This window comes from Cnephaeus nilssonii (genome assembly GCF_951640355.1).
Source record: "Cnephaeus nilssonii genome assembly, chromosome: 1".
In the NCBI taxonomy this organism is placed as follows: domain Eukaryota; kingdom Metazoa; phylum Chordata; class Mammalia; order Chiroptera; family Vespertilionidae; genus Cnephaeus; species Cnephaeus nilssonii.
Genome location: NC_137072.1, coordinates 21,213,478 through 21,239,830, shown reverse-complemented (window position 1 = coordinate 21,239,830; position 26,353 = coordinate 21,213,478). Strand labels below are relative to the sequence as shown.

General features: G+C 40.0%; 1 protein-coding gene across 1 annotated transcript in view; it reads left to right on the top strand.

The window, feature by feature from the left end:
* The window catches only part of SPAG6 (sperm associated antigen 6), a gene marked incomplete at both ends in the record, with an annotated part of 62,145 nt that overhangs the window by 15,971 nt on the left and 19,821 nt on the right, over positions 1-26,353 (top strand). The window contains 4 exon segments of the mRNA XM_079776212.1: positions 3,285-3,431; positions 18,306-18,379; positions 18,381-18,435; positions 18,438-18,530. Of these exon segments, the coding sequence (XP_079632338.1) occupies positions 3,285-3,431; positions 18,306-18,379; positions 18,381-18,435; positions 18,438-18,530 (369 nt within the window).

Below are 26,353 nucleotides of genomic sequence, written 5' to 3'. Positions count from 1 at the left end.
GAATACAGGAATAGAAGGAAAGGAATTATGTATCATTTTGTTGACATTATTTTTCTTAGTCCAGATGCAATAGAAAAATGGAGGAGAAAGTAGAAAATTCCTTTGAGTATATGGAAAAGTAAAATACATTTTGGAGGTAAAATATTTTACTGCTAAAATTGCAAACTGAAATTTTCCAAAATTGGAGGCTTTTGGTATATTAGCTAAATACTGTAAGTAATAATAAACACATAATTAAGTTAAATATTATAGACTTAAATAGATGAATCCATCAAATTCTTACCACAGAAGTTTAAAGTTCTTGAGATTTTAATTTGAAATATTTAGGTGGAATAATCCAGTATATATTGATTTTCCAATTATATTTCAAAAGACAATAAGCCATTTCACATAAATTTATCAAGTAAGGAAATAAAGGAAATACCAGAATCATCAGAAAAAAAATAACACGAGCCCTGACCAGTTTGGCTCAGTGGATAGAGGCCTGCGGACTGAAAGGTCCCAGGTTCGATTCGGTACCTTGGTTGCGGGTACATCCCCAGTTGCAGGTGTGCAGGAGGCAGCTGATCGATGTTTCTAACTCTCTCTCTTCCTCTCCCTTCTTCTCTGAAATCAATAAAATATATTTAAAAAAAATAAAAAAAACGAAAAAAAAAATAACACGAACCATAATCATGATTCTTTTATTTTTTAAATTGTGATTCTTTTAAAACTATTCTTAGCATACTCATAGTTTATATTTTGCCTCATTAATATATTTATTATGAAACTTTAAATATATGTAAACAAATTTAGCTTTTCTTTTTCTTTGCTCTTCTTTTTTAAATGGTGCATATTTATCATAAAAATTTTCAAGTTATATTCAACAACAACAACCTAATTTAAAAATGGGCACAGGACTTGAATAGACATGTCAACAAAGATGATGTACAAATGGCCAATACACAAGCACATGAAAAGACATTCACCATCATTAGTGCTAGGGAAATGTAAATCAAAACCACAATGACATACCACTTTATATCTATTAGGATGCCTATTATTTTAAAACAACATGGAAAATAAGTGATGGTGAGGATATGGAGAAATCTGAACCCTTGCACTTTGCTGGTTGGAATGTAAAATGGTGCAGCTGCTGTGAAAAACAGTTTAACAGTTTCTAGATGACGGTGATGATTACACATCATTGGAAACTATTCTAGGCATACTTATAGTTTATATTTTTTTGCCTCATTAATATATTCATTATGAAACTTCATACCACTGAATTGTACACTAAAATGGTTTAAGTGGTAATTTTTATGTTATGTGCATTTTATTACAATTTTAAAAAATGAAGTAATAAAGCAAACTACAAAGAAGAGATCGATAAATTGTTTTAGCCCAACTTTCTAGAAATGCTTGGTAATTCTAGTACCCTATTCTGTGCTTTTAGACTTATTTTTGTGTGAGATATTTCCTAAATATCTCAATGGAAAAGGTATAGATAATAACATAAGCAACACTTATGAGCATAGGCATGTTGATTTGTTTAATAGGAGCTATGACCTAGGCATGAGCAGGAGTGCTGTGTGCCTGCAAAGTTAACCAGCCTGTGGTGGTTTAAACTTGAAACTATGGCCTTGTATTAGATGGTCTAACCAAGCAACTTAGATATAAAAATGATCACTAAATGAAGTGCGACACTATGAAAAGCCACAGGTCACATCATTAAATGTACCTGAGATAAGCATCATTATTCTCTGTTCATATTATTTGGTAATACTATTTATCTTATTTTAATCCTAAATGTTATTGTAAATGTTTTCATTTTATTCTATTTCAAATGTTTCTGGATGTATCATTATAAAAGAATATTGGTAATATATGCTTTTATAGATCACTAGAATATGTTTTTAGAGAAGATGTAATAACATCGGTTGAATAGCCTGCTGTAAATTACATAAAGTTTAGGGAGTCAAGGGCACTTTATTCCAGTTTGAACTCCATCATTACCTTTCTAGTAACCTTAGACTAAAACACCATCATAAAGCACAAATAGTCATTGACTATTTTACATATTTTCTAGTAAGGCAAAGTTAATATAAAGAGTGGGAATATCCAATAAAATGACCAAAATGCAATTATTATTTGTCTCCCTTTTCCTACCTCCTCAATTTTAATACATATTATTTATTTAGCAACAAGAGGCCCAATGCATGAAATTTGTGCAAAAGTAGACCTTCCTTCCCCCTGCTGCCGGTACCAGCTTCCCTCCGGCACCTGGGACCTGGGCCTCCCTCACAGCCCCGGCTTTGTCCAGAAGGTTGTCTGGAAGGACGTCCAGTCTAGTTAGAATATTATGCTTTCATTATTATTGATTATCAATAAAGAATGTCAAAATTTCTAACCTTTTTCTACCATTTATTTGTTGTGTGACAATTTTTTTAACCTTTCTCAGCCTCAATGTCCTTATCTGTAAAATAGACATAATAATAAGGCCTACATCATAGGTTTGTTATGAAAGGTTAGTAAATTAATATGGAAAACAAATCTTTAAAACAATGCACCAAGTGCTCCACAAATATAAACTGTTTTTATTATTGTTGTGAGGATGATAAATCTACACTGTAGTCCATCCTAAAATGATTTTGTGAGACCTGATAATACAATATACTTTCTTATATCAAAGAATTTATTTTTTTGAGGTAATGTCAGAAATATGATTTGCAACCCTTCATGAATGTGAGGTCCTAGCCAAATGGCCCTCCTGCTCCCTGGCCCTGAGATAGATCCTGATAAAACTTCTGTAATAAACTCTAAGCTCATTTGGAACCAGAGGAAGACCCAACAGTTAGAGAAAAAACACACAAAAAAACCCAAAACCAAACACACAAAGGAAAAACTTCACTGAGATGAAATAATCTGAACTCAACTCTGAAAGACCTAATTTGCAAAGGCTGAGGGTGGCATTATACAATGTGCTTCACAACTTTTCTTTGCATTAGTCCTGACAGCCTGTCAGGTCACAAGCTAGTATTTGCAAATCAGGGATTTAAATTCTCTAAACTCAAAGCCGTTCTTATTTCCACACTATGCTGCTTCTTTGATAATTACAGGTTGTATTATTCTGTGTCTTAGTCAATTCTATGCTTCTAAATATCCCATTAATTTTTAGTGGCTAATTTTTTGTTTTTGCTGATTTTTTCCCCCTTAATTTTTATTTGCACATACTATGCTAAATTGTAGTTTTGCTTTTTAATTTAAGTTTCGCTGATTTCTGTTTTTTTCATAATTTCACTCAGGTGCAATGTCTTTGCTGAGGCCTCTTCTGGACATGTTCCCAACAATTCAACAGACTACTACTTTGGCTCTTTGGAGACTGGCTAATTATAATGATGACCTAGCAGAAGCCGTTGTCAAGGGTGACATTCTTCCTTATTTATTCACTGGTAGCCCCGTGCACGCATCCGTGCGCCAGTAGCTCTCTGCGGGGCCTGGCCACTCCGCGCCCACTGCCCAGAGGCTCTCCGCGGCCCAGAGGCCCATCCGCGCCCCAGTCTGGCCAGAGGCCCATCCATGGCTGGGAAATGCAAATGCCTTCCCTCCCTGTTCTCAGGAACTCCGATAAAGGGCTTCCTTCCTCTTTCTCGGCCGGCTTTCACCCCTGTGTCTTCGCCACCAGCCCCTCCTGTCACACTATCCTCCACCCTCTGGCCACCCGGACTTGACCTTGCCTGGGAGTCGGGGGCCACTCGACTCTGCTCAGCTCGCTGGTTCCTTCTCTTCTTATGTAAGTGTTCCGCGCCCCGGCCTGGCCAATGGCCCATCCGCGGCCGGGCGCAGAATGCTTGCCTCATCGCCGCGGCGATGAAGCAAGCATTCCACCAGGCCGCTCACGCTGCCTGCTCTCAGCGGCTGCCCTCCCGGGACTGCGGGACTCTGGCGGGGATGAGAGGACTGGGCGCCGCCATCTTGTGGCTATGGGCGCTGTCATCTTGTGACAGAGTGACGGTTAATTTGCATATTACACTTTTATTAGATAGGATTGGCAGGAGAGAATGTAAGGATTTTTAAAAAGTTATGTTTTTGACCTAAAAGAATTGATAGTTTGGGTACATTTGCAAGCTTATAGGCATTAGAATTAAGATGTTAATACACATTCAATTCTTTGAACTGAACATAATAATATCTTTAGGGCATTCTACTTAGAGGCTATATGCAGCTTTTTTTCCCATTATTGTTATTATAAAGAGAAAACAGATTTTAAAATGTAATGGGATTATACATACAGCAATATTTCTGTGTATGGGAGTATTAAAATTATAGGATCAGTCTTAGGTATATAAAGCTAAACAAAAAGTTGTTTACAGAAATTTTTATATACAGGTAAAATTTGGTTAATGGCAAGTGTAAGAAATTGCTTTAAAGCAAGAGGGAGAGAGCTCTAGCCAGTCTGGCTCAGTGGATAGAGTGTCGGCCTGCCAACTGATGGGTCTCAGGTGATCGGTTGCCAGCTCCTCCCTGCTTGGGCCCTGGTTGGGGCTCGTGCAGGAGGCAACCAATTGATGTGTTTCTCTCACATCGATATTTCTCTCTGTCTTTCCCTTTCTCTTCCACTCTCTCTAAAAATTAATGGAAAAATATCCTTGGGTGAGGATTAAAAATATATATATATATATATATATATATATATATATATATATATATATATATATATATAGTAAAGCAAGAGGGAGAGAAGCATTCACAAGGAAGGAGGATGTGTTTAATGGAAGGTTTGGTAAAGCATTTTTACCAAGTATGCAAGCATGTCAGGCCTTCTAAGGGCATTTAGGAGTGCCCTACTACTATATTTCTGTACAGCACCACATAATAGTAAAGGAAAGACCTTCCTATAGGTAGGGTCATACACTGTTCATTCCATTCTGCTAGTTTACCATAACCTAGGAATTTATCTTTCTTGACATATTTTTAAGATTACATTCCTATTTGTGTCATCAAATGACAATCCAATTAAAAATTGGCAAAGGACTTGAATAGACCTTTATCCAAAGAAAACAGATACATGGTCAACAAACATGAAAAGATGCTCAACAGCACTAGTCCTTAGGAAATGCAAATCAAAACCACAGTGAGCTAGCACATTACCTATTAGGATGGCCATAATAAAAAAGGAAAATAACAAGTGTTAGTGAAGATGTGGAGAAATTGGACCCCTCATACATTGTTGGTAGGTATGTAAAACGGTGTGGCTGCTTAGAACAGCTTGTCAATTCCTCAGTAAATTAAAAATAATTACTATGTAACCCAGCAATTCTACTCAAGAGTTATATTTCCAAAAGAATTGAAAATGAGTGTTCAAAGAAAACTTGTACAAAATGTTCATAGCAGCATTATTCACAATAGCCAAAAGAATGAGTGGATAAACAAAATGTTATATATCCATACAGTGGAATATCATCAGTCATAAAAAGGATCAAGTACTGATATATATTACAACATGGATGAACCTTAAAAATGTTATGCTGAGAGAAAGAAGCCAGACTTAAAGGCTACATATTATATTATTTCATTTATATGAACTATCCAGATTATGCAAACCCATAGAGACAGAAGCAGACTAGTGGTTGTCAAGGACTCCAGGAGAGAGGAATGAGGACTGCTTAACACATATGTGGTTCTTCTTGGGGTGATAAAAATATTCTGGAACTAGAAAGATGGTTGCACCACATTGTGAATGCACTAAATGCCACTGAATTGTATACTTTAAAATGGTTAAAATGGTAAATTTTGTTATGTGTATTTTACCAGAGTTTTTAAAACTAAACACAAATCTTAATTGTTGAAAAAATTGTCTTATTTTTATAAATCAGAGAGTCATTTACTAATGACTATTTTATCTCTTCAAGGAGTCACAATAGTCACTTCTATTATCAAATACTGTTGGAGTTTCTTTTTCTTGGACTCTTAATCATTCTTTTGATATCCCACATAGAAGGTTCTTTTTTGGTATCCCACATAGAAGGTTCTTTGTTGGTATCCCACATAGAAGGTTCTTTTTTTTTTTTAAGAAAAAAAGATTTTAAATATAATATTACAAAACTGTACTAATCTATATATATAAAAAGACAGTGACTGTAACAACCAAAGGCTCAACCGAACACTGGAAGTCAGTCCTGCAGTCAGTGCTGGGTGGCAACCCAGCACTGACTGCAGAGGGGGCTGCGTATCAGGCCCAGAGAGAGGCCTGGAGAGAGAAGCAGGGTCTGATCCATAGCCTCTGTGGCAGCTGTTAATCAGCCCTTGCTTCTCTCTTTCTCTCCGGGCCTGGCCAGCAGCATGCCTCTCTTTCTCTCCGGGCCTCCGCGCGGGCTGCTGATCAGCCCTGCCTCTCTGATCAGTCCCAGAGATAGGCCCAGAGATGCTGACTGGCATAGAAACCGACCAATCAGAACCAAATCTGGGTGAACTGCGAGAAGCCAATGGCTGTCTAGGAGGTGGAGCTTTTGACACTGAGTGGCATAGAAACTGACCAATCAGAACCTAATCTGGGTCAACTGCGAAGGCAGAACCTAAGGTGGGAGCTGAGGAGGGGTTTTAAGGCAGTTGGGGGCAAGATCAGGCCGGTAGGGGAGGGCAGTTAGGGGTGATCAGGCAGGCAGGCAGAGGCAGTTAGGAGCGATCAGGCAGGCAGGCAGGTGAGCAGTTAGGAGCCAGTGGTCCCAGATTGCGAGAGGGATGTCCCACAGGGATCGGGCCTAAACCGGAAGTCGGACATCCCCCAAGGGGTCCCCGATTGGAGAGGGTGCAGGCTGGGCTGAGGGAACCCCCCCCCCCCCCCAGGGACAAATTTCGTGCCCCGGGCCACTAGTATCCGATATAATAAAGAGGTAATATGCAATTTGACCATCACACCCTAGCATAAGATGGCCTCCACAAGATGGCCAGCAGGAGAGTGCAGTTGTGGGCGATCAGGCCAGCAGGGGAGGGTAGTTGAGGGTGACCAGGCCAGCAGGGGAGGGCAGTTGGGAGTGACCAGGCCTGCAGGGGAGGGAGGGCAGTTGGGGGGACCAGGTCGGCAGGGGAGGGCAGTTAGGGGTGACTGGACTGGCAGAGGAGGGCAGTTGGGGGGACCAGGCCTGCAGGGGAGGGCAGTTGGGGGTGACCAGGCCAGCAGGGGAGGGCAGTTAGGGGCAACCAGGTCGGCAGGGGAGGGCAGTTAGGGGTGACCGGGCTGGCAGGGGAGGGCATTTGGGGGTGACCAGGCCTGCAGGGTAGGGCAGTTATGGGTGACCAGGCCTGCAGGGGAGGGAGGGCAGTTGGGGGTGACCAGGCCTGCAGGGGAGGGAGGGAAGTTGGGGGCAACCAGGCCTGCAGGGGAGGGAGGGAAGTTGGGGGCAACCAGGCCTGCAGGGGAGGGCAGTTGGGGGGACCAGGCCTGCAGGGGAGGGCAGTTGGGGGGGGACCAGGCCTGCAGGGGAGGGCAGTTGGGGGTGACCAGGCCAGCAGGGGAGGGCAGTTAGGGGCAACCAGGTCGGCAGGGGAGGGCAGTTAGGGGTGACTAGGCAGGCAGGCAGGTGAGGAGTCCCGGATTGTGAGAGGGATGTCCGACTGCCGGTTTAGGGCCAATCCCACAGGGCCTATACCGGCAGTTGAACATCCCCCGAGGGGTCCCAGATTGGAGAGGCTGGGCTGAGGGACACCCCCCTCCCCCAGTGCACGAATATTGTGCACCAGGCCTTTAGTAGTATAATATTACAAAAGTGGTAGGAAATATTAAAAAATTGCAAATAACAGGATTACTTCTATTATATTCTAAACTACTTTTTCCCTCTGGCTCTATTTTTGTTCATCAGTTTATGTTGTTCATTATATTCCATAATGAGTGAGATCATGTAGTACTTATCTTTCTCCAACTGGCTTATTTCACTTAGCATAATCCTCTCCAGTTCCATCCATGCTGTTGCAAATGGTAAGAATTCCTTCTTTTTTACAGCAGTGTATTATTTCATTGTGTAGATGTACCATAGTTTTCTAATCCACTCATCTGCTGATGGGCACTTAGGCTGTTTCCAAATCTTAGCTATTATAAATTGTGCTGTTATGGACATAGAGGTACATATATCCTTTCTGATTGGTGTTTCTGATTTCTTGGGATATATTCCTAGAAGTGGGAATACTGGTTCAAATGGGAATTCAATTTTTAAATTTTAAAAAAATTTATTTTATTGTTTAAAGTATTACAAATAGTAGTACATATGTCTCCTCTTATCCTCATTGACCTCCCCCTGGCCTCCCCTCCTCCCCTCCCCCCCTGCACATGCCATCACCGTCCCCCGCCCCAGTGTCTTTTGTCCATTGGTTATGCTTATATGCATGTATATAAGTCCTTCTGTTGATTTCTTACCCTCCCCTAACCCTCCCCTGCCTTCCCGCTGTAGTTTGACAGTTTGTTCCATGCTTCTTTGCCTCTGTATCTATTTTTGTTCATCAGTTTAATAATGTTCTTTATATTCCACAAATGAGTAGATCATGTGGTATTTATCTTTCACTGACTGGTTTATATCGATTAACATAATGCTCTCCAGTTCCATCCATGCAGTTCCAAATGGTAAGAATTCCTTATTTTTTTACAGCAGCGTAGTATTCCATTGTGTAGATGTACCATAGTTTTCTAATCCACTCATCTGCTGATGGGCACTTAGGCTGTTTCCAGATCTTAGCTATTGTAAATTTTGCTGCTATGAACATAGGGGTGCATATATCCTTTCTGATTGGTGTTTCTGTTTTCTTGGGATATATTCCCAGAAGTGTTATTACTGGGTAAGTGGCAGTTCCATTTTAAAGTTTTTGAGGAAACTCCATACTGTTTTCATAGTGGCTGCACCAGTCTGCATTCCCACCAGCAGTGCAAGAGTTCCTTTTTCTCCGAATCCTCTCCAGAACTTGTCGTTTGTTGATTTGTTGATGATAGCCATTCTGACAGGTGTGAGAGGGTACCTCATTGTCATTTTGATTTGAATCTCTCAGATGATTGGTGACTTTGAGCATGTTTTCATGTCTCTTGACCATCTGTATGTCCTCTTTCGAAAAGTGTCTATTTAGGACCTTTGCCCATTTTTTGATTGGGTTGTTTATCTTCCTTTTGTTAAGTTGTATGAGTTCCCTGTAAATTTTGGAGATTAAGCCCTTATCGCAGATAACATTGGCAAATATGTTCTCCCATTCAGTGGGCTTTCTTGTTGTTTTGTTGATGGTTTCTTTTGCCGTGCAGAAGCTTTTTTATTTTGATCTAGTCCCATTTATTTATATTTTCCTTAGTTTCCATTGTCCTTCCTAGGAGCCATATCTGTAAAGATATTGCTACAACATATGTCTGATATTTTGCTGCTTATGGATTCTTCTACGATTTTTATGGTTTCCCATCTTATGTTTAAGTCCTTTATCAAATTTGAGTTTATTTTTGTGTATGGTGTAAATTGGTGGTCTAGTTTCATTTTTTGCATGTATCTGTCCAATTTTCCCAACACCATTTTTTTAATATATATTTTTTATTGATTTCTTACAGAGAGGAAGGGAGAGAGACAGAGAGTCAGAAACATCGATGAGAGAGAAACATCAATCAGCTGCCTCCTGCACACCCCCCACTGGGGATGTGCCTGCAACCAAGGCATGTGCCCTTGACTGGAAATGAACCTGGGACCCTCCAGTCCACAAGCTGACGCTCTGTTCACTGAGCCAAACCGGTTTCGGCTTCCCAACACCATTTATTGAAGAGACTGTCTTGACGCCATTGTATGCTCTTGCCTCCTTTGTCAAATGTTAATTGAGCATAATGGCTTGGGTCGATTTCTGGGTTCTCTCTTCTATTCCATTGATCTATATGTCTGTTCTTGTGCCAGTACTAGGCAGTTTTGAGAACAGCGGCTTTGTAATATATTGGTATCTGGTATTGTGATCCATCAAACTTTGTTCTTCTTTCTCAGGATTGCTGTGGCTATTCGGGGTCTTTTTTTATTCCAGATGAATTTTTGGGGAGTTTGTTCTAGGTCTGTGAAATATGCTATTGGTATTTTAATGGCGATTGCATTAAATCTGTAGATTGCTTTGGGTAGTATGGACATTTTAATGATGTTGATTCTACTAATCCATGAACATGATATTTCCTCCATTTTTTTTATGTCTTCCTCTATCTCTTTTTTCAATGTCCTGTAATTTTCCAAGTACAAGTTTTTTACCTCCTTACTTAAGTTTATTCTTAGGTATCTTAATTTCTTTGGTGTAATGGTAAATGGGATTGTTTTTGTTGTTTCTCTTTCTGTGAGTTCATTATTGGTATATAAAAAAGCAATAGATTTCTGGGTGTTAATTTTGTATCCTGCTACATTGCTGAATTCATTTATTAAGTCTAGTAGTTTTTTGATGGAGTCTTCAGGGTTTTCTATGTACAATATCATGTCAGCTGCAAATAATGACAGTTTCACTTCTTTTTTTTCCAATTTGGATGCCTTTTATTTCTTCTTCTTGTCTGATCACTAGCATTTCTGGTACTATGTTGAACAGGAGTCATGAAAGTGGGCATCCCTGTCTTGTTTCTGTTCTTAGGGGAAATGTTTTTAGTGTTTGCTCATTGAGTATGATGTTGGGTTGTATGTTTGTCATATATGGCCTTTATCATGTTGAGATATGCTCCCTCTATTCCCACTTTGCTGAGAGTTTTTATCAAAAACTAGGGGCCCAGTGCACGAAATTTGTGCACTGGGGGGTCGGGGGTCCCTCAGCCCAACCTGCCCCCTCTCACATACTGGGAGCCCTCAGGGGATGTCCTACTGATGGCTTAGGCCCGCACCCCACGGAGAGCAGGCCTAAGCTGCAGTCTGGCCTCCCTTTGTGGGAGGCAACCAGGCTGATCAGAGGAAGACACCAGCCCCATCACCCTGCTGCTGCAGCCACTGCCAGTCACTGCAGCCACCAAGGTGTTTTCATCAACACAGACTCCAGTCCCTTCACCAAGAAAAAATGACAACTTTCTTTAGGCATTTTCAAGATGTGTCTTTCATAGGATATGACATTTCTTTATTTATTTTTTATCCTCACCTGAGGATATGTTTCCATTGACTTTTAGAGAATGTGGAAGAGAAAGGGAAAGATAGAGAGAAACATCAGTGAGAGGAACACTTTGATTGGTTGCCTCCTGCATGAGCCCTGATCTGGGCCCCGGCCAGGGAGGAGCCTGCAACCTATGTACATGCCCTTGATCAGAATCGAACCCAGACCCTGCTGTCTGCAGGCTGAGGCATTATCCACTGAGTCAAACCGGCTAGGGCAGGATATGACATTTCTTAGCCCTCCAGAAGCAGACCTTCATTTTTTTCTCCAGAAGTGTGGTGGAAAAACCCTAGATCACCTTTTTGGATTCTTATTACCCAAGTTACTAAGAATATTACCAGTGGCATACAGGAAGCTTAGCCAATGTGCAGTCAGAAAAGGTGTTTCCTCCATAGTTCACACCTATCGAGGGCTGGGCCCTGCCCAGGCCTAAAGCCTCTGGCCGAAGATTTAGGCCTGGGCAGGCCCCTCCAGCTCCCTCTGATCACCGGCTCAGCCCCTGCCCAGGCCTGCCCAGACCGAAAGCCTCTTGGACAGGAGCGGACACCAAGCTCCCTGCGATCTATCACAGGGGATCCGCTGGTGCACCAGGCTGAAGCAACCCCCAGCTCCCTGCGATTGATTGCAGGGGGTCTGCTCCGGCACCAGACCAAAAGCCTCCGCTGGAGGCTTTCGGCCTGGTGCCGGAGGGTCACCCAGCTCCCTGCGATCCGTTGCAGGGGGTCCGCTCAGGGCACCTATGTATGCAAATTAACTGCCATCTTGGTTAGGTTAATTTGCATTCTCGCCCTGATTGGCTGGTGGGCGTGGCTTGGGCGCAGCGAAGGTGCGGTCAATTTGCATATTATCTTTTATTAGGTAGGATGGGTGTTGGATTTTGTCTAATATTTTCTCTGTATCTATTGATATGATCATATGATTTTTGTCTTTCACTTTGTCTATGTGATGTATCATGTTTATTGATTTGTGAATATTGTACCAGCCTTGCATCCCTGGAACAAATCTCACTTGATCGTGGTGTATGATCTTTTTAATATATTTCTGGATGTGATTTGATAATATTTTGTTGAGGATTTTAGCATCTATGTTCATCAGGGATATTGGCCTATAGTTGTCTTTTTTTGTAGTGTCTTTATCTGGTTTTGGAATTAGGATAATGCTGGCCTCACAAAAATAATTTGGAAGTGTTCCTTCCTCTTGGATTTTCTGAAATAATTTGAGGAGTATGGGTGTTAGTTCTTCTTTGAATGTTTGGTAAAACTCTCCTATGAAGCCATCTGGACCTGGGCTTTTGTTTGGTGGGAGCTTTTTGATTTCTGCTTTTATTTCATCAGTTGTTATTGGCCTATTCAGGTTTTCTGATTTGTCCTGATTCAGTTTTGTGAGATTATATTTTTCTAGGAATTTGTCTATTTCATCCACATTGTCCAGCTTGCTGGCATATAGTTGTTCATAGTATTTTCTTACAATCCATTGTATTTCTGTGGTGTCAGTAGTTATTTCTCCACTTTTGTTTCTGATTTAATTCATTTGTGTCCTCTCTCTTTGTTTCTTGATGAGTCTGGCTAACGGTTTATCAATTTTGTTTATACTTTCAAAAAACCAGCTCTTGGTTTCATTGATTTTTTTAGTCTCTTTGTTATTTATTACTGCTCTAATCTTTATTATTTCCTTCCTTCTACTTACTCTGGGCCTTTCCTGTTTCTCTTTCTAGTTCTTTAAATTGTAGGGTTAGTTTATTGCTGATTTTTCTTTCTTTTTTTTTTTTTTTTTTGAGGTATGCCTGTAGTGCTCTGAATTTCCCTCTCAGGACTGCTTTTGCTGTGTCCCAGAGATTTTGGGTTCCTGTGTGTTCATTTTCATTTGTTTCTAGGAAATTTTTTATTTCTTTGTTAATCTCATTGGTAACTCATTCATTGTTTAATAACATGCTATTTAGCCTCCATGTGTTTTTAAATTTTGGGGCTGTTTTTACTGTATTTTATTTGTAATTTTATTCCACTGTGATCTGAGAAGATGCTTGATGTGATTTAAATCTTCTTGAACTTGTAGAGACTTGTTTTGTGTCCTAACATGTGGTCTATCTTTGTGAATGATACATGTGCACTTGAGAAGAATGTATTTTCTGCTGCATTGAGATGATATCTATACTAATAAAAGGGTAATATGCTAATTAGACTGGACATCTTTCTGGACAAAACCATGGTGGCGGGGGCCAAGGCAGAGGGGTTATGGGCAATCAGGCCAGCAGGGGAGTGCAGTTAGGGGCGATCAAGCCAGCAGGGGAGCAGTTAGGGGGCAATCAGGCTGGCAAAGGAGCAGTTAGGGGGTGATCAGGATGGCAGACAGAGGCGGTTAGGGGTGATCAGGCCAGCAGGGGAGCAGTTAGGGGCATCAGGCCGGCAGGCAGAGGTGGTTAGGGGCGATCAGGCAGGTAGGCAGGTGAGCGGTTAGGAGCCAGTGGTCTCAGGTTGTGAGAGGGATGTCTGACTGCTGGTTTAGATCCGATTCCTGTGGGCCTAAACTGGCAGTCAGACATCTGGTTTAGATCCGATTCCTGTGAGCCTAAACTGGCAGTCAGACATCCCCTGAGGGGTCCTGGATTGGAGAGGGTGCAGGCTGGGCTGAGGGACCTCCCCGCCCCCCATGCACGAATTTCATGCACCGGTCATCTAGTGTTCTATAAATGTCAATTAAATCCATCTGATCCAGTGTGTCCTTTAGAGTCTCTGTTTCCTTGTTAAGTTTTTGTCTGGAAGATCTACCTAGTGAAAGTCCCCTACTATGTTAAAGTCCCCTACTATGACTATTGTTGTTGGTCTCTCTGTTAAAGTCATCTAGAAGTTTAAAAAAATATATATTTAGGTGCTCCTATATTGGGTGCATATATGTTTACCAGAGTTATATTCTCTCGTTGGATAGATCCTTTCAATATTATGTAATGACCTTTGTTGTCTCTTGTGATGGCCTTCATTTTAAAGTCTATTTTGTCAGATATGAGTATTGCTACTCCAGCTTTTTTTTCTTTTGCATTTGCATGGAAATTTTTTTTCCATCCCTTCACTTTCATCCTGTGTGTGTCTTTTGTTTTGAGGTGGGTCTCTTGTGGACAGCATATAGTTGGGTCATATTTTCATATCCATTCAGCTACCCTACGTCTTTTGATTAGAATATTTAATCCATTTACATTTAAGGTTATTATTGATAGGTACTTATTTATTGCCATTTTAATTCTGTATGGCTAGGTTTCTCTCTCTGTTTCTTATTATTATTACAGCAGTCTCTTTAGCATTTCTTGTAATGCTGGCTTGGTGGTTTGTTTAGCCTTTTTTTGTCTGGGAAGCTCTTTATTTGACTGTCTATCATGAATGATAGACTTGCTGGATATAGTAATCTTGGTCTCAGATCTTTGCTTTCTATTAACTTGAGTACTTCATGCCATTCCCTTTTGGCCTGTAGAGTTCCTGATGAGAAATCAGGTGTCAGCCTTATAGGAACTCCTTTGTAGGTAACAGTTTTCTTTTCTCTTGCTGCCTTTAAAGTTCTCTCTTTGTCTTTAATATTTGGCATTTTAATTATGATGTGTCTGGGCGTGGGCCTGTTTGGGTTCTTCTTGCTTGGGGTTCTCTGTGCCTCCTGAACTTGTGTGACTTTTTCCTTTACCAGGTTAGGGAAGTTTTCTGCCATTATTTCTTCAAACATGTTCTCTATTCCTTCCTCTCTTCCTGCCTCTTCTGGCACACCTGCTATTCTAATATTGTTATGTTTCACGTTGTCCCACAGCTTCCTTAAGCTCGTTCCCTGTTTTTTAATTGTTTTTTTTTGTTGTTGTTGTTCTCTGATTGAGTGATATTTTCAACTCTGTCTTCTAATTCACTGATTTGATCCTCAGCTTCTCCTAATCTGCTGTATATTCCTTCCAATGTGTTCTTTATTTGTGTTATGTCATTCTTTATCTCAGACTGTTCTTTTTTCATAGTTACTATATATTTTTTCATGTTGTTGAGCATCTTTACCATCATTACTCTGAGCTCTGTTTCAGATAAATTTCTTATCTCCACTTCATTTATCTCTTCTTCTGGAGAATTCTCCAGTTCTTTCATTTGGGGGGTGTTTCTTTGTCTCCTCATTTTGGCTGTCTGTTTGGGTTTGTGACTGTGTATTTGTTAGATACTCTACACTTCTCAATCTCTAGTGCAGGACAGTGTTAAAGGCTGTTTCTGACTAATTAGATCAGGCAAAGACTCAAAGCCTCCAGAGACTGCCTCTGCCTACAGACTGATAGGATTCCGACTTGAATTGCCCCCCAGGCAATGGTGGGGCAGTTGCTTCTGCCCGGAGCTAATTGTTATTTTTAATCTCTTAAGTGGCCTCAGGGCAAGGTATTTCCCAATAGGGTGTGTCAACTGTCTTCCCCCCAGGCAAAACAAATGTCTATGTGGGAAAGATGTCCTCCACTGAGTGAGGGAATAACTCAGCCCAGGAAACTTAGGGTACCTGCCTTCTGAGCTCTATCCCCTAAGTCCCCAGTCCTAGCTTCTGCTCTCATAGCTCCAGTCCACTTCACCCTCCCTTTGCTGCCGCACAAGGTGGTGGCTCCACAGGGAATTTTGTGTGTTGGCCCTTTAAGAGGGAGCCTGAACTTTCAGACAGCACCCCACTGCTTTTCACAGCTAGATGTTATGTGTGTACCCTCCTCAGTTTGGTGCTCTCTGCTGGGAGGCCCAGCTTGGTGATTAGATCCCAGAGTTCTCAGTGGCACTCCCTCCCCCACAGCTGAGATATCTCTCTGGGACTTCAGTTGCTGTCTGTGGGTGCCCAGCCAGCCCTTTCGTGCTTCCGCCCCTCCTACCAGTCTCTATGTGGTCTCCACGTTTGGTCCTCATGTATCAGGGTTCTCTCCTGCAATTTTTCCATTGATTATTCAGGAAGCTTTTCTGTATTTTAGTTGTAATTCCAGTTTGTTCCTGGGAGCATGTCCATGTAGCATTCACTTACTTTGCTGCCATTTTTAATCCTCTCTAGAAGGTTCTTTCTAGAAGTTTTCTAAGTGTGAATGATATCCATTAGTTGAAAAGAGACAAAAAATGTATTAGGGCAGAAAAGTGATGACAATGTGAAGCATTATTCACAAGTTTCTGTCTCCTTCACCTACCAGTCCTTTAATTCATTTCTCACAGGAGATTTAAACTCTCTTTATCAGGTACAAAGTCCTCTGGTTTTGCTTTTGCTTTTTTTTTTTTCTTTTCTTTAAGGAAATTTCTTCGGTGAGAAATGGGAGAGAAGAGAGGAATGAGGACTTTAGGGAAGCAGAAATTAGGAGAAAGGGGGAATGAGATCAGAAAGTATGATTATAGGCTCTGTAGTTAGTAGTGGCTATTAATACCCAAGAAATTTTCTGTGAATTTAAAAATTCTACAATATAAAAAGTCAAATTAGCTTAAGGTAATGATAAGAAATGTACCATCATTATTTTCTTACAATTATGAGAAAATAATCTGTGGAGCACTAGCCAGTATGGCTCAGTTGGTTGAGCATCATCCCATGCACTGAAAGGTCTCAGGTTTGATTCCCAGTCAGGGCACATACCCAGGTTGTGGGTTTGATCCCTGGTTAGGGCCTATGTGGGAGGCAACCAATGTTTCTCTCTCTAAAATCAATAAAAACATTTTTTTTAAAAAAGAATCTGTGGGAAGCTACTTTAAAACTCTTCTAATTTTTACAATAAATTAGTAGATATTTGGTTACTGACATAAAATTAGACTTTACAACAAATATTTTGATATCTACATATGTTACATTTAAGAAACTAAAGAAATATATAAAATCAAAACATTATTACTAAATAGCATATTTCTTATATCATTAATATACTAGAGGCCCGGTGCACAAAATATGTGCACTCAGGGGGTGCCTCAGCCCAGCCTGCACCCTCTTGCAGTCCGGGAGCCCTCGGGGGATGTCTGACCACCGCGGAGGCAGGAAAGGCTCCCGCCACTGCAGCTGCACTCGCCATCTGTGAGCCTGGCTTCTGGCTGAGTGGTGGGAGTGTGCTGACCACCAGGGGGCAGCTCCTGCATTGAGCGTCTGCCCCCTGGTGGTCAGTGCGCATCATAGTGACTGTTCGTTCAATTTGCATATTAGCCTTTTATTGTATAGGATTATATAGGATACCAGGTTTTGAGATCAATGTTAAAAATATGCTTGGTGTATTTTCTCTCTCATAATTTTTTTTGTATTTTAATATTTTAGCCTAAATTAATAGAATGCATTAAAAACAGGTGCTATGGCACTCAGTCATTTTTTAGTAGTCTCTGTAAAGAAATAGACACAATCTAAAGTAGAGGATTAACTGGGTTCTGTAATAAAAGGAAGAGTTAGGAGACCATTCCTGTGTCATTATGTGAACCATAAAACCACAGTGAGTGTTATAGCTAAATACTTCCTAAACATTTAATTTTCTTAGCTATATAAAGGAAATCATGTTTCAGTTTTATTTTATTTCTTAATCTGATAAAACTTATATATATATATATATATATATATATATATATATATATATATAATATTTTAAATATGAAACATTCACATAATGTTAAGTCATTTATATTTACCTTTAAAAACATTTCTAAAAAGGAATATGTAACATGTCCCATTGTTTGGCTAGTTTATTTACCAGGAAAAGTTTTAAAATGTATCATGAATATTTTGTCTTTATGTTTAGTCAATGATTGATAAGTGCATCTTGAAACCTGGTTGTTATTTCAGAATAGCTTAGGACACCAGAAAGATTAGTTAAGGTCATGAAAGGCCTACCAGGCTTAGAGACTGAGGGCAAGTAAAGGAAATGAATTTGTCAGTTGACAGTTTAGTTGCACATGCTAACAACCCAAGAGTTTGTATGGGTCAAACAAATACCTTCAGTGTAAAGCAGATACATCAAAATCTCATTAAATAATTAAATAATGAATTTGTGGGATATACAATTTGCAGGAAATATTTTATTTTATAAATGCATGTTTTAGAAGAAAACATTTGAAATGTAATATGACTTGCCTTGTTTTTGTTTAGTTACTGAACGAAAGCAATGGGGAACATCAAAAAAATAAAAATGATGTTGCAGGATGTTTTTCTTTAGTATTTAAAAGCTGTTGAGCTTCATTTTATTTTCATTTTTACATTGGTTTTAGTCTAAATACTTTTCATTATATAAGTGCTCAATTCACTTTGTGTTTTATCTATTTTATCCTTGTTGCGTTTCTACAAGGAAGCTGCTGCTTTTGTGTTATGAGCAAATTGCTAAACGTTCTCCTCAACTAGCTCAGGCAACAGTTGATTGTGGAGCACTGATACACCGGTGAGATGCTTGGAAGATTTTGAACCTAGAGTCAAAGAAGATGCAACCTTGGCATTTGGTTGTACTGCAAGACATAATGCAGGTAATGGAGCATATTTTAAAATGGGGTTATTAAAGTATATGTTTATTAGGTAAATCTGATTTTGCTTAGTAAAGCATAGGTGAAGTTTTCATGATGTTTCTGTACATTATGGGAGATAAACTTTGAATGATGCTCAAGGTTTTTTTATTGCAAATTCATTAAAAAATGCACATTTCAGTCTTTATCTTAATTAGCAGAAGAGAAATCTATAGATGGAAATGGGAGGGAAATGCGATAAATGAGATATTAATTCTCAAAGACTTTGATAAATTGGTTAAGAAATTATTTTAGTTTGTCACACCTCAGGGTACATTGAGTCTTCACTCCGACTCCTAACATGGAGTATTCCAAATCAGCCAGGGGCCGTATCATAGAGTGAGTACTATAATTATAGTGTTAAAAAGATATGGACATAACTTTCTAGAACATGTTTGTATTCAGCCCATATTGGGCAGGAAGGAGGAGGAAGAGAAGGATCACCTTCTCTTATAAACTGACAGCTCAGTGCCTGGACCTCTCTGGTGAAGGTTGTGCTGATTAGTAAAAAATACATAGGGAACGAAATTGCCCCCACTACTTTATAGAAGTTGCTAAGTAATATAAATACATAACACAACAAGAATGTGCAGTTTAACAAACATGTAAAAATGATTAACTTTGTTAGTAACCAAGAATTGCATATGAAAACATTAGTGCAAATATCTTTTCTCCCTTATTATTACCTGAGAGAAAAAAGAGTAAAGCAGAAATATAGCCAATTGGTTAAAAGTACTGTGGCATTAAACAGGACCTGAGTTTGAGTCCAAGTTCTCCCACTTAGTTGCTATGTGACATTGGATATGGCTTTTCAACTTTGTGAACCTTTGCTTCCTCATCTGCAAAAAGAGGGTAACTACTTCAGAATTATTCAGAGGTTTATTGTGAGGATGAAAATACATGTAAAGCACTCAGACCAGTGCTTGGCACATGGTCAATACTCTATAAATGAAAGGTATTAGTATTAATACTGAAGGTTAGAGAGGACTTGATAATGTTTATGCACATTGGTAGAAACACTATAAATGTGTCAACTTGTGGGAAGTTGTTTGGTAAAACTAATCTAAGTCACAAAAGAGTCTATGGTTTCTCTAATGATCAACTTGGCTAGTAATTCATCCTAAGGAAAGAATTCCTCAGAATGAAAAACTATATTCATGCAAATGTTATTGGAGCGTTGTTTGTAATATCAAAAAACCTCAAATAGTTGGCAGGAGTTTAGAGGTTAAATTACGGTAGTTTACTTAATGGACTCACATTCAACAAATTAAAAAGGTAATTGTGAATCCTACATGGTAACATGGAAAAGTGATTATAATGTAAGAAAGGACGGAATTGTGTATTACACTTGTAATAATATAAAAATAAGTTTTTATGTAGACATAAATTACAAAGAGATACATGTTTGTGTTACTAGGGTGATAGAATTAAGGATATTTGTTTTTATTTTCCAGATTTTCAGGGGGTATACATGTATAAATAATAACTACCATTTACTGAGTAATTACCACGTACTGGCTCTGCACAGTATGCTTCAGATACATTAAGTGTGCTACCCTTAGAGTAGGTATTACTCTCCTTATTTAATGGAGGAAGAATGTGGAACTTAGGTCGCCCCACGCAGCCTGAAGTTATGTTAAAGGTGGAACTGGAATTTGAGTCTAAATCAGTCTGTATCCAAGCCCGTGTTAACCACTGTGCCACACAGCTTCACTTAAGTACTTCTTGAAAGAGTATTGAAGAAGGAATTCACAACAGAAATAGTGCGAAGTTCTCTCACGGTTATGTTTAATTTGGTTCTTAAAGTGGTGACACTGTTAGAGACAAAAAGAAATAAAATGATATAAAAGTAAATTGAGGCTGAGGGGGGGCGTGGAGGGATTGAACAAAAAAGACAAAAAAGAGAAAGAGCTCATGGATATCAACAACAGTGTGGTGATTGCAGGGGGAGAGGGAGGTGGAGATGAAAGAGGGTAAAGGGAGGATAAACGGTAATGGCAAAATAAAGAAAAAAATGGGAAAAAAAGCAAATCGAGAAAGAAAACTATTGTCATGCTTAGAATGGTTCAGAATTAGTATATTAAAATTATTTCCTTAATATCTGGATTTTGGTTTTCCAGATAGGTTCACCTTAGGACTATTGCTTAATATATGTTGATTGAGAAAACTAAGGCAATGTTTTAAATCAGAGGCTGGTTATCATGGGGACACTACGCGAATATATTTAGTAATTTTTTTAAATGCCAGAGGACTTAATGGCAAACAGATTGTAACATGAGTATTTCAAAGGGTGGTGCCAAAGAGCTTGGAGGGACAGCTGTGCAGATGCATGCTGGGGCAGGTGCCCACAGGTAACCTTCCCAGACCTCCCTTTTGTTGAGTTTGAGGCCAAGTGATAATAGTTCATAAACAGGGTCTGTTCTAGGGATTCCATTCCAATTTTTTTTTTGCTGTAATCTGGCTCCCACATGGAATTCCCCTGTAATTTAAATATTTCACGGTACTTAAAGGCCTGGGACCTAGAAGCTCCCAGAGGAGATTACTGCATAGATTTCTCTGAAGGAAAGGGAATTGTTATCTAGAAAGCAATAAAAGGAGTCACCACTCACAACCTGAATATCAGTGAAAATAGAGGACTCACCTCCAAATAACCTGATTTCTTTCTCACCAAATTCCTAAAAGTGGAATATATTGAGATTAATAGGAGGACATTCATTCAGTGTTTTCTACTTAGTATTAGTGGTGAAATGTAGATCAGACAGTTTAAGAAATATAAACCTCAAATAGAGATTCAAATGAAATAAAGTATATCTTTAAGGGCATAGAAGGAAAAGATGTCATAGGAAATAAAAATAAAGTAACATACAATTAATAGAGGAGAGAAACCAATGGACATTATCTGACTTTTCCTTAAAAAAAATACAATTTTTAAAGGTTACTTCTATGTATAGATTTTAAAGTATTTTACTGATCACCAAAGGGAACTGGGGCTAACAACTAGAAATGGCAAGTGTTTTTTTTTAATTCTGTTCAAATTGTGTGGTTAATTTCTATGATTGAACCATCTATAATTTCTATAATTTCTATCAGTTATTGAATACACTGATAAAAAAGTACCTCTTACTTTGAAGATGTTATTTCTTTATATTTTTTCTGCTTATTGATAAAGGCTGAAGTAGAATTTTTCTCACATGGGTTGTCTCCTCTTCTACCCACACTTTCCCACACTGCAGAATTATTTTAATCAATGTCAAAACTCTCACCGTTTCTAAAGATCAGTCTTGCTTTGGAGGTACAAGTAGTAAGGCGAGGGCCCCGGTGGTCGGAAGTGTGAGGGGTGAGGCCCAAGGAGCCATGGGGCTGTGAGGCCACCGTGCTTCCCAGAAAAGTGCTTCACTCTGCTCCTGGCCGTCCTTCCTGCTCCCACCTGGCAGCCTCTGTCTGGCCTTGTTCCTGTGTGCGGTACAGCAGTGCTGTGGAGGAGTGCTTCCCATGAACTTGTGTTAACAGTGAGGCAGCAATTAGAGTACGGGACTTGGTGAGGTGAGGACAAAGGCCTATATATTGGCTGGAAGTGTGAGGAAGGAGGAGCCGCATGAGTACTTTATGTATGAATGATCTTCCACATTTGGGCTAAACAACAACAAAAAAATAAGTTCTACTTTTTTATTTTGGGAGCTTTAGCTAAAAATGCTGTCTCTTGTAAACTTGGTCTCTTGTAAATTTTGGCTGTTCTTGAGCTGGCAAACAGGAATACATTTGATTAGGTGTTCTAAAACATTTCAGTTATTGATAGAATTGTCATGTTATAGATGAGGAAACTGAAGTAGAGAGGTTACAGGATTTATTCTGGTCAGATGGCAATTATGGTGGAACTGCTTGACAGTTACTCAAAACCTTTCAGAGATTTTTCATTTTTATGGTGTGAGAAAGGAAAGTGTATGAGAGCTCGTAATTCTTTGTCTTAACCTCCTTCTTCTATTTGAAAGTCTCACCAGATACCTCTGTTTTAATCCCTGATGGCTGGTTCCCACATGTGTGACTATTCTTTCTCTCATAGACCTGATTTATGTCCTTAGGACCTAAATCAAGTGAGGAGTTTTATTCCAGCTCAGTAGCAGTTAGGAGAGGAGATTGTGGCAGCTAAAGATGAGTGGTGCTTCCAGGAAACGGCTGGTGTGGACACTACGGAAACATTTGCCAGTAGAGTGTTTTCTATTCACTAAGTAAATAATGTAAGGAAAGATTCAGAGCTGGCCAGCCTGGTTCTTTTCTCCCTTCTAGAGGATGATGAAATGATTAAAGGAGAATACAATTTTAAAATTCAGAATTTTTGCAAATATTCTTCTTATGCCACTCATACCACCTATATATAATAACCAACATTGTAAATTGTGTGAAACAGGCTTAGGAAGCAGTAATTAACTTTTTAAAAAATCTACATGTTATTAAGAAATATCTGAGTTAATAGGGACTTTGTAGTGTATGACTTCGAGTAGGTAAGGATGGACGGGGGAAGGGGACAAGAGCCTGGTAATTAAAAATTATTTTAAAAGCCCTACAGACAACTATCTTCACAGATGCCTGTAGATATATTGATTTCTGTTCCATCTTATTCTTTTTATAACATTTTTTTTATCCTAGAAGGATTGAAAAACACTTATAGAGGCAAATTATGTTTATGAGATTATGTATATTATACCTATTTTTATTCTAATATTTATTTCCACAAATACTCTCCTATTTACTTAGGCGTAAATGAAAAAAGATAAAGTATGGACCTGGAGAGCATCATGCTAAGCAAAATAAGTCAGTCAGAGAAAGATAGATATCACATGATCTCACTCATCTGTGGAATATAATGAACAATATAAACTGACTAGTAGCCCGTTTGCACGAAGATTCGTGCAATAGACCTTCATTCACCTGGCTGCCTGCACCAGTTTTCTGCCGGCACCAGGGACCCAGGCCTTGGCTGTGGCCACCGCCTTCTGCCTTTTTCAGGGTCGGGGCTTGGCCCCAGGCGGTGGCCTTGGGCTCCGCGGCACCCAACATCCTTGCTAAGGATCGCAGGAGCCGACCCCCAGTGGTTTCCTGCGATCCGTGCAGGCTGCCCACTGGTGCCCAAGGCCGGGAAAGCCTCCGCCCCAGGCTTTCCTGGCCTTGGGCTCGCCGCACCCAGCGTCCCTGCTACCGATCACAGGAGCCGACCCCCAGTGGTTTCCTGCGATCGGTGCAGGCTCCCCGCTGGTGCCCAAGGCCCCTGGGACCCCCGGGAGCGGTGGGAGGGGCGGGATGGGCACGGCCAAGCCCCCCCCAGGTGGCCGATCGACCCCTGGCCCCCCGGGAGGGGCGGGAGGGGCCCGGCCATGCCCCCCCAGGTGGCCGATCGACCCCCGGAACACCCGGGAGGGGCAGGGCCACGTCCCCCCAGGTGGCCGATCAACCCCAGGACCCCCGGGAGGGGCGGGAGGGGCCTGGACACGCCCCCCCGGTAGCCGATCGCCCCCCGGGACCCCCGGGAGGGGCGGGAGGGGCAGGGCCACGCCCCCCAGGTGGCCGATCTCCCCAGGCACCCCCGGGAGCGGCTGAATGGGCCCGGCCACGCCCCCCCCGGGGTGCCGATCGCCCCAGGCACCCCCGGGAGCGGCGGCATGGGCCCGGCCACTGGGCACCACCATCTTGATCTTCTCAACGGCGGATATGCCACCCGGAGTCCCGCCCCCAGCCTCCTGCCGGCCCAATCGTGGGCATAGCGGAGGTGCGGTCAATTTGCATGTTTCTCTATTATAAGGTAAGATGAACAAAAACAGATCCAGAGACAGAGAAGCATCGATCAGACTGTCAAACCTCAGAGGGAAGGTAGGGGATGGTGGGGGAAGGGGGAGAGATCAACCAAAGGACTTGTATGCATGCATATAAGCATAACCAATGGACACAGACACTAGGGGGGTGAGGGCACAAGGGGGGGCTGGGGGAGCAATGGGGGAATAAAGACACATATGTAATACCTTAATCAATAAAGAAAAAAAATAAGTAAAAAAAGGAAAAGAAATGTCTCTTCTATGTTCTTTGGGCAGAGAAGAGAAACCAAGTGTGTTAAACAAAATAATATTTTAATTATAACATTACTCAGTAGTTACCTAATTTGTTAGTCATTTTGGGGTTAGTTGTATGCTAGTAAAAACATATGTTGTAAATTCTCCTGTATTTTTATTTATTGTGAATTTTAAAGTTATGAACTCTTGGTTAATAAAATCTTCTGAGTTTTTTTTTTTTACAATTCAGAATATGGAACAATAAAATATAATTCTGTAATCTCAGATCCCTAAGTCACTGAGAACTTTGAGGCTAGCAAACAATTTCTTTATCACCATCATCATTATAATCACCAAATAGTATTTGAGACACTTAGCCCACACAATATTTCCTCTATCTGATGGCACATAACATTCTTTTTTTTAATTTTTATTTGTATTGATTTCAGAGAGGAAGGGAGAGGGAGAGATAGAAACATCAATGATGAGAGAGAATCATTGATCAGCTGCCTCCTGCACGCCCCCTACTGGTGATTGAGCCGGCACACAACCTGGCTGGGAATTGAACAGGTGATCTCCTGGTTCCTGGACTGATTGATGCTCAACTGCTGGACTGGCACCTAACATTCTTTTAGTCTGAGGCTTGTTTCCTGTGCAAGAAATGTCACTAAATGTGTGTGCTGAGTGAATAAAGAGAAGGGTGTTTGTATCTTAGTGGTTTCATCAATCAGGTTTGAACAGAGCATCATAATGTATTTTTTAAGTTTGAACAAAATTGTTTCTCAAACTTGGTTTATTTTCCAGTCAGTGTATAAATCCTCCTAACATCTTTTAGATATTGAGGAAAAACACACTTTTATTTATATTTTACATTTATTTACATTTGAATTTCTAGAAGTACATTAGACATAGTGTACTTACTGAAATTTGAAAGTACTTTAGCATTTCACAAACATCTACAAGACACTTTAGCTTATTAAAAGCTTTGAACTTTGTTAGCACAAGAATTGTACTTTGACATAAGTCATGCTCATCATCTTTTTAAAAATTTTTAAACTCATGGTCTACAGGAAATAGTTGCTGTGTAATCATGTTGCCTGATGAATTTGCACAGTTAATTTTGGGGGCTTTACTTTTATCTGTGGTTTTAGATGAATAAACCAGCTTGCTATAAAAATGTAGTATAACTTATCTGCATTAAAGCATTTTGCTCAGGATAGAACTCTGGCCTTGAATTAATTGTAGGTACTTAACCATTTGTGTCATAGAATATTTCTCTATATCTCCTTTGATTTACACCACAGTTTTACCAATATGGTAGCTACTAGTTACATGCTATTTGAATTGTGACTAGTGTACCTGAGGAACTATAATTCTTAATTTTATTTACTTTTAATTAATATAAATTTAAAAATTGATTATCAATTATTGGAATACTTTTAGGCATGATCAGAACAACTTTGGTATGTGAACTAACTTTTCAATTGTAAACTTTTTGAAATCTAAACAGAGACTAGAGTATTCCAATGAAAATGTAGCAGATTAATTGAGTTGTGCTGTAAGTATACAATATACACTGGATTTCCAAGACTTGATATGAAAAAAGACTGTGAAATATCTCATTAAAATTTAAGATATTAATTAAATGTTGAAATTATAATATTTTGTGTATATTGTTAAATAATGTATATTATTAAAATTAATTTTAAATAAGCCAGTCAGAGAAAGACAAGAACATGATTTCACTCA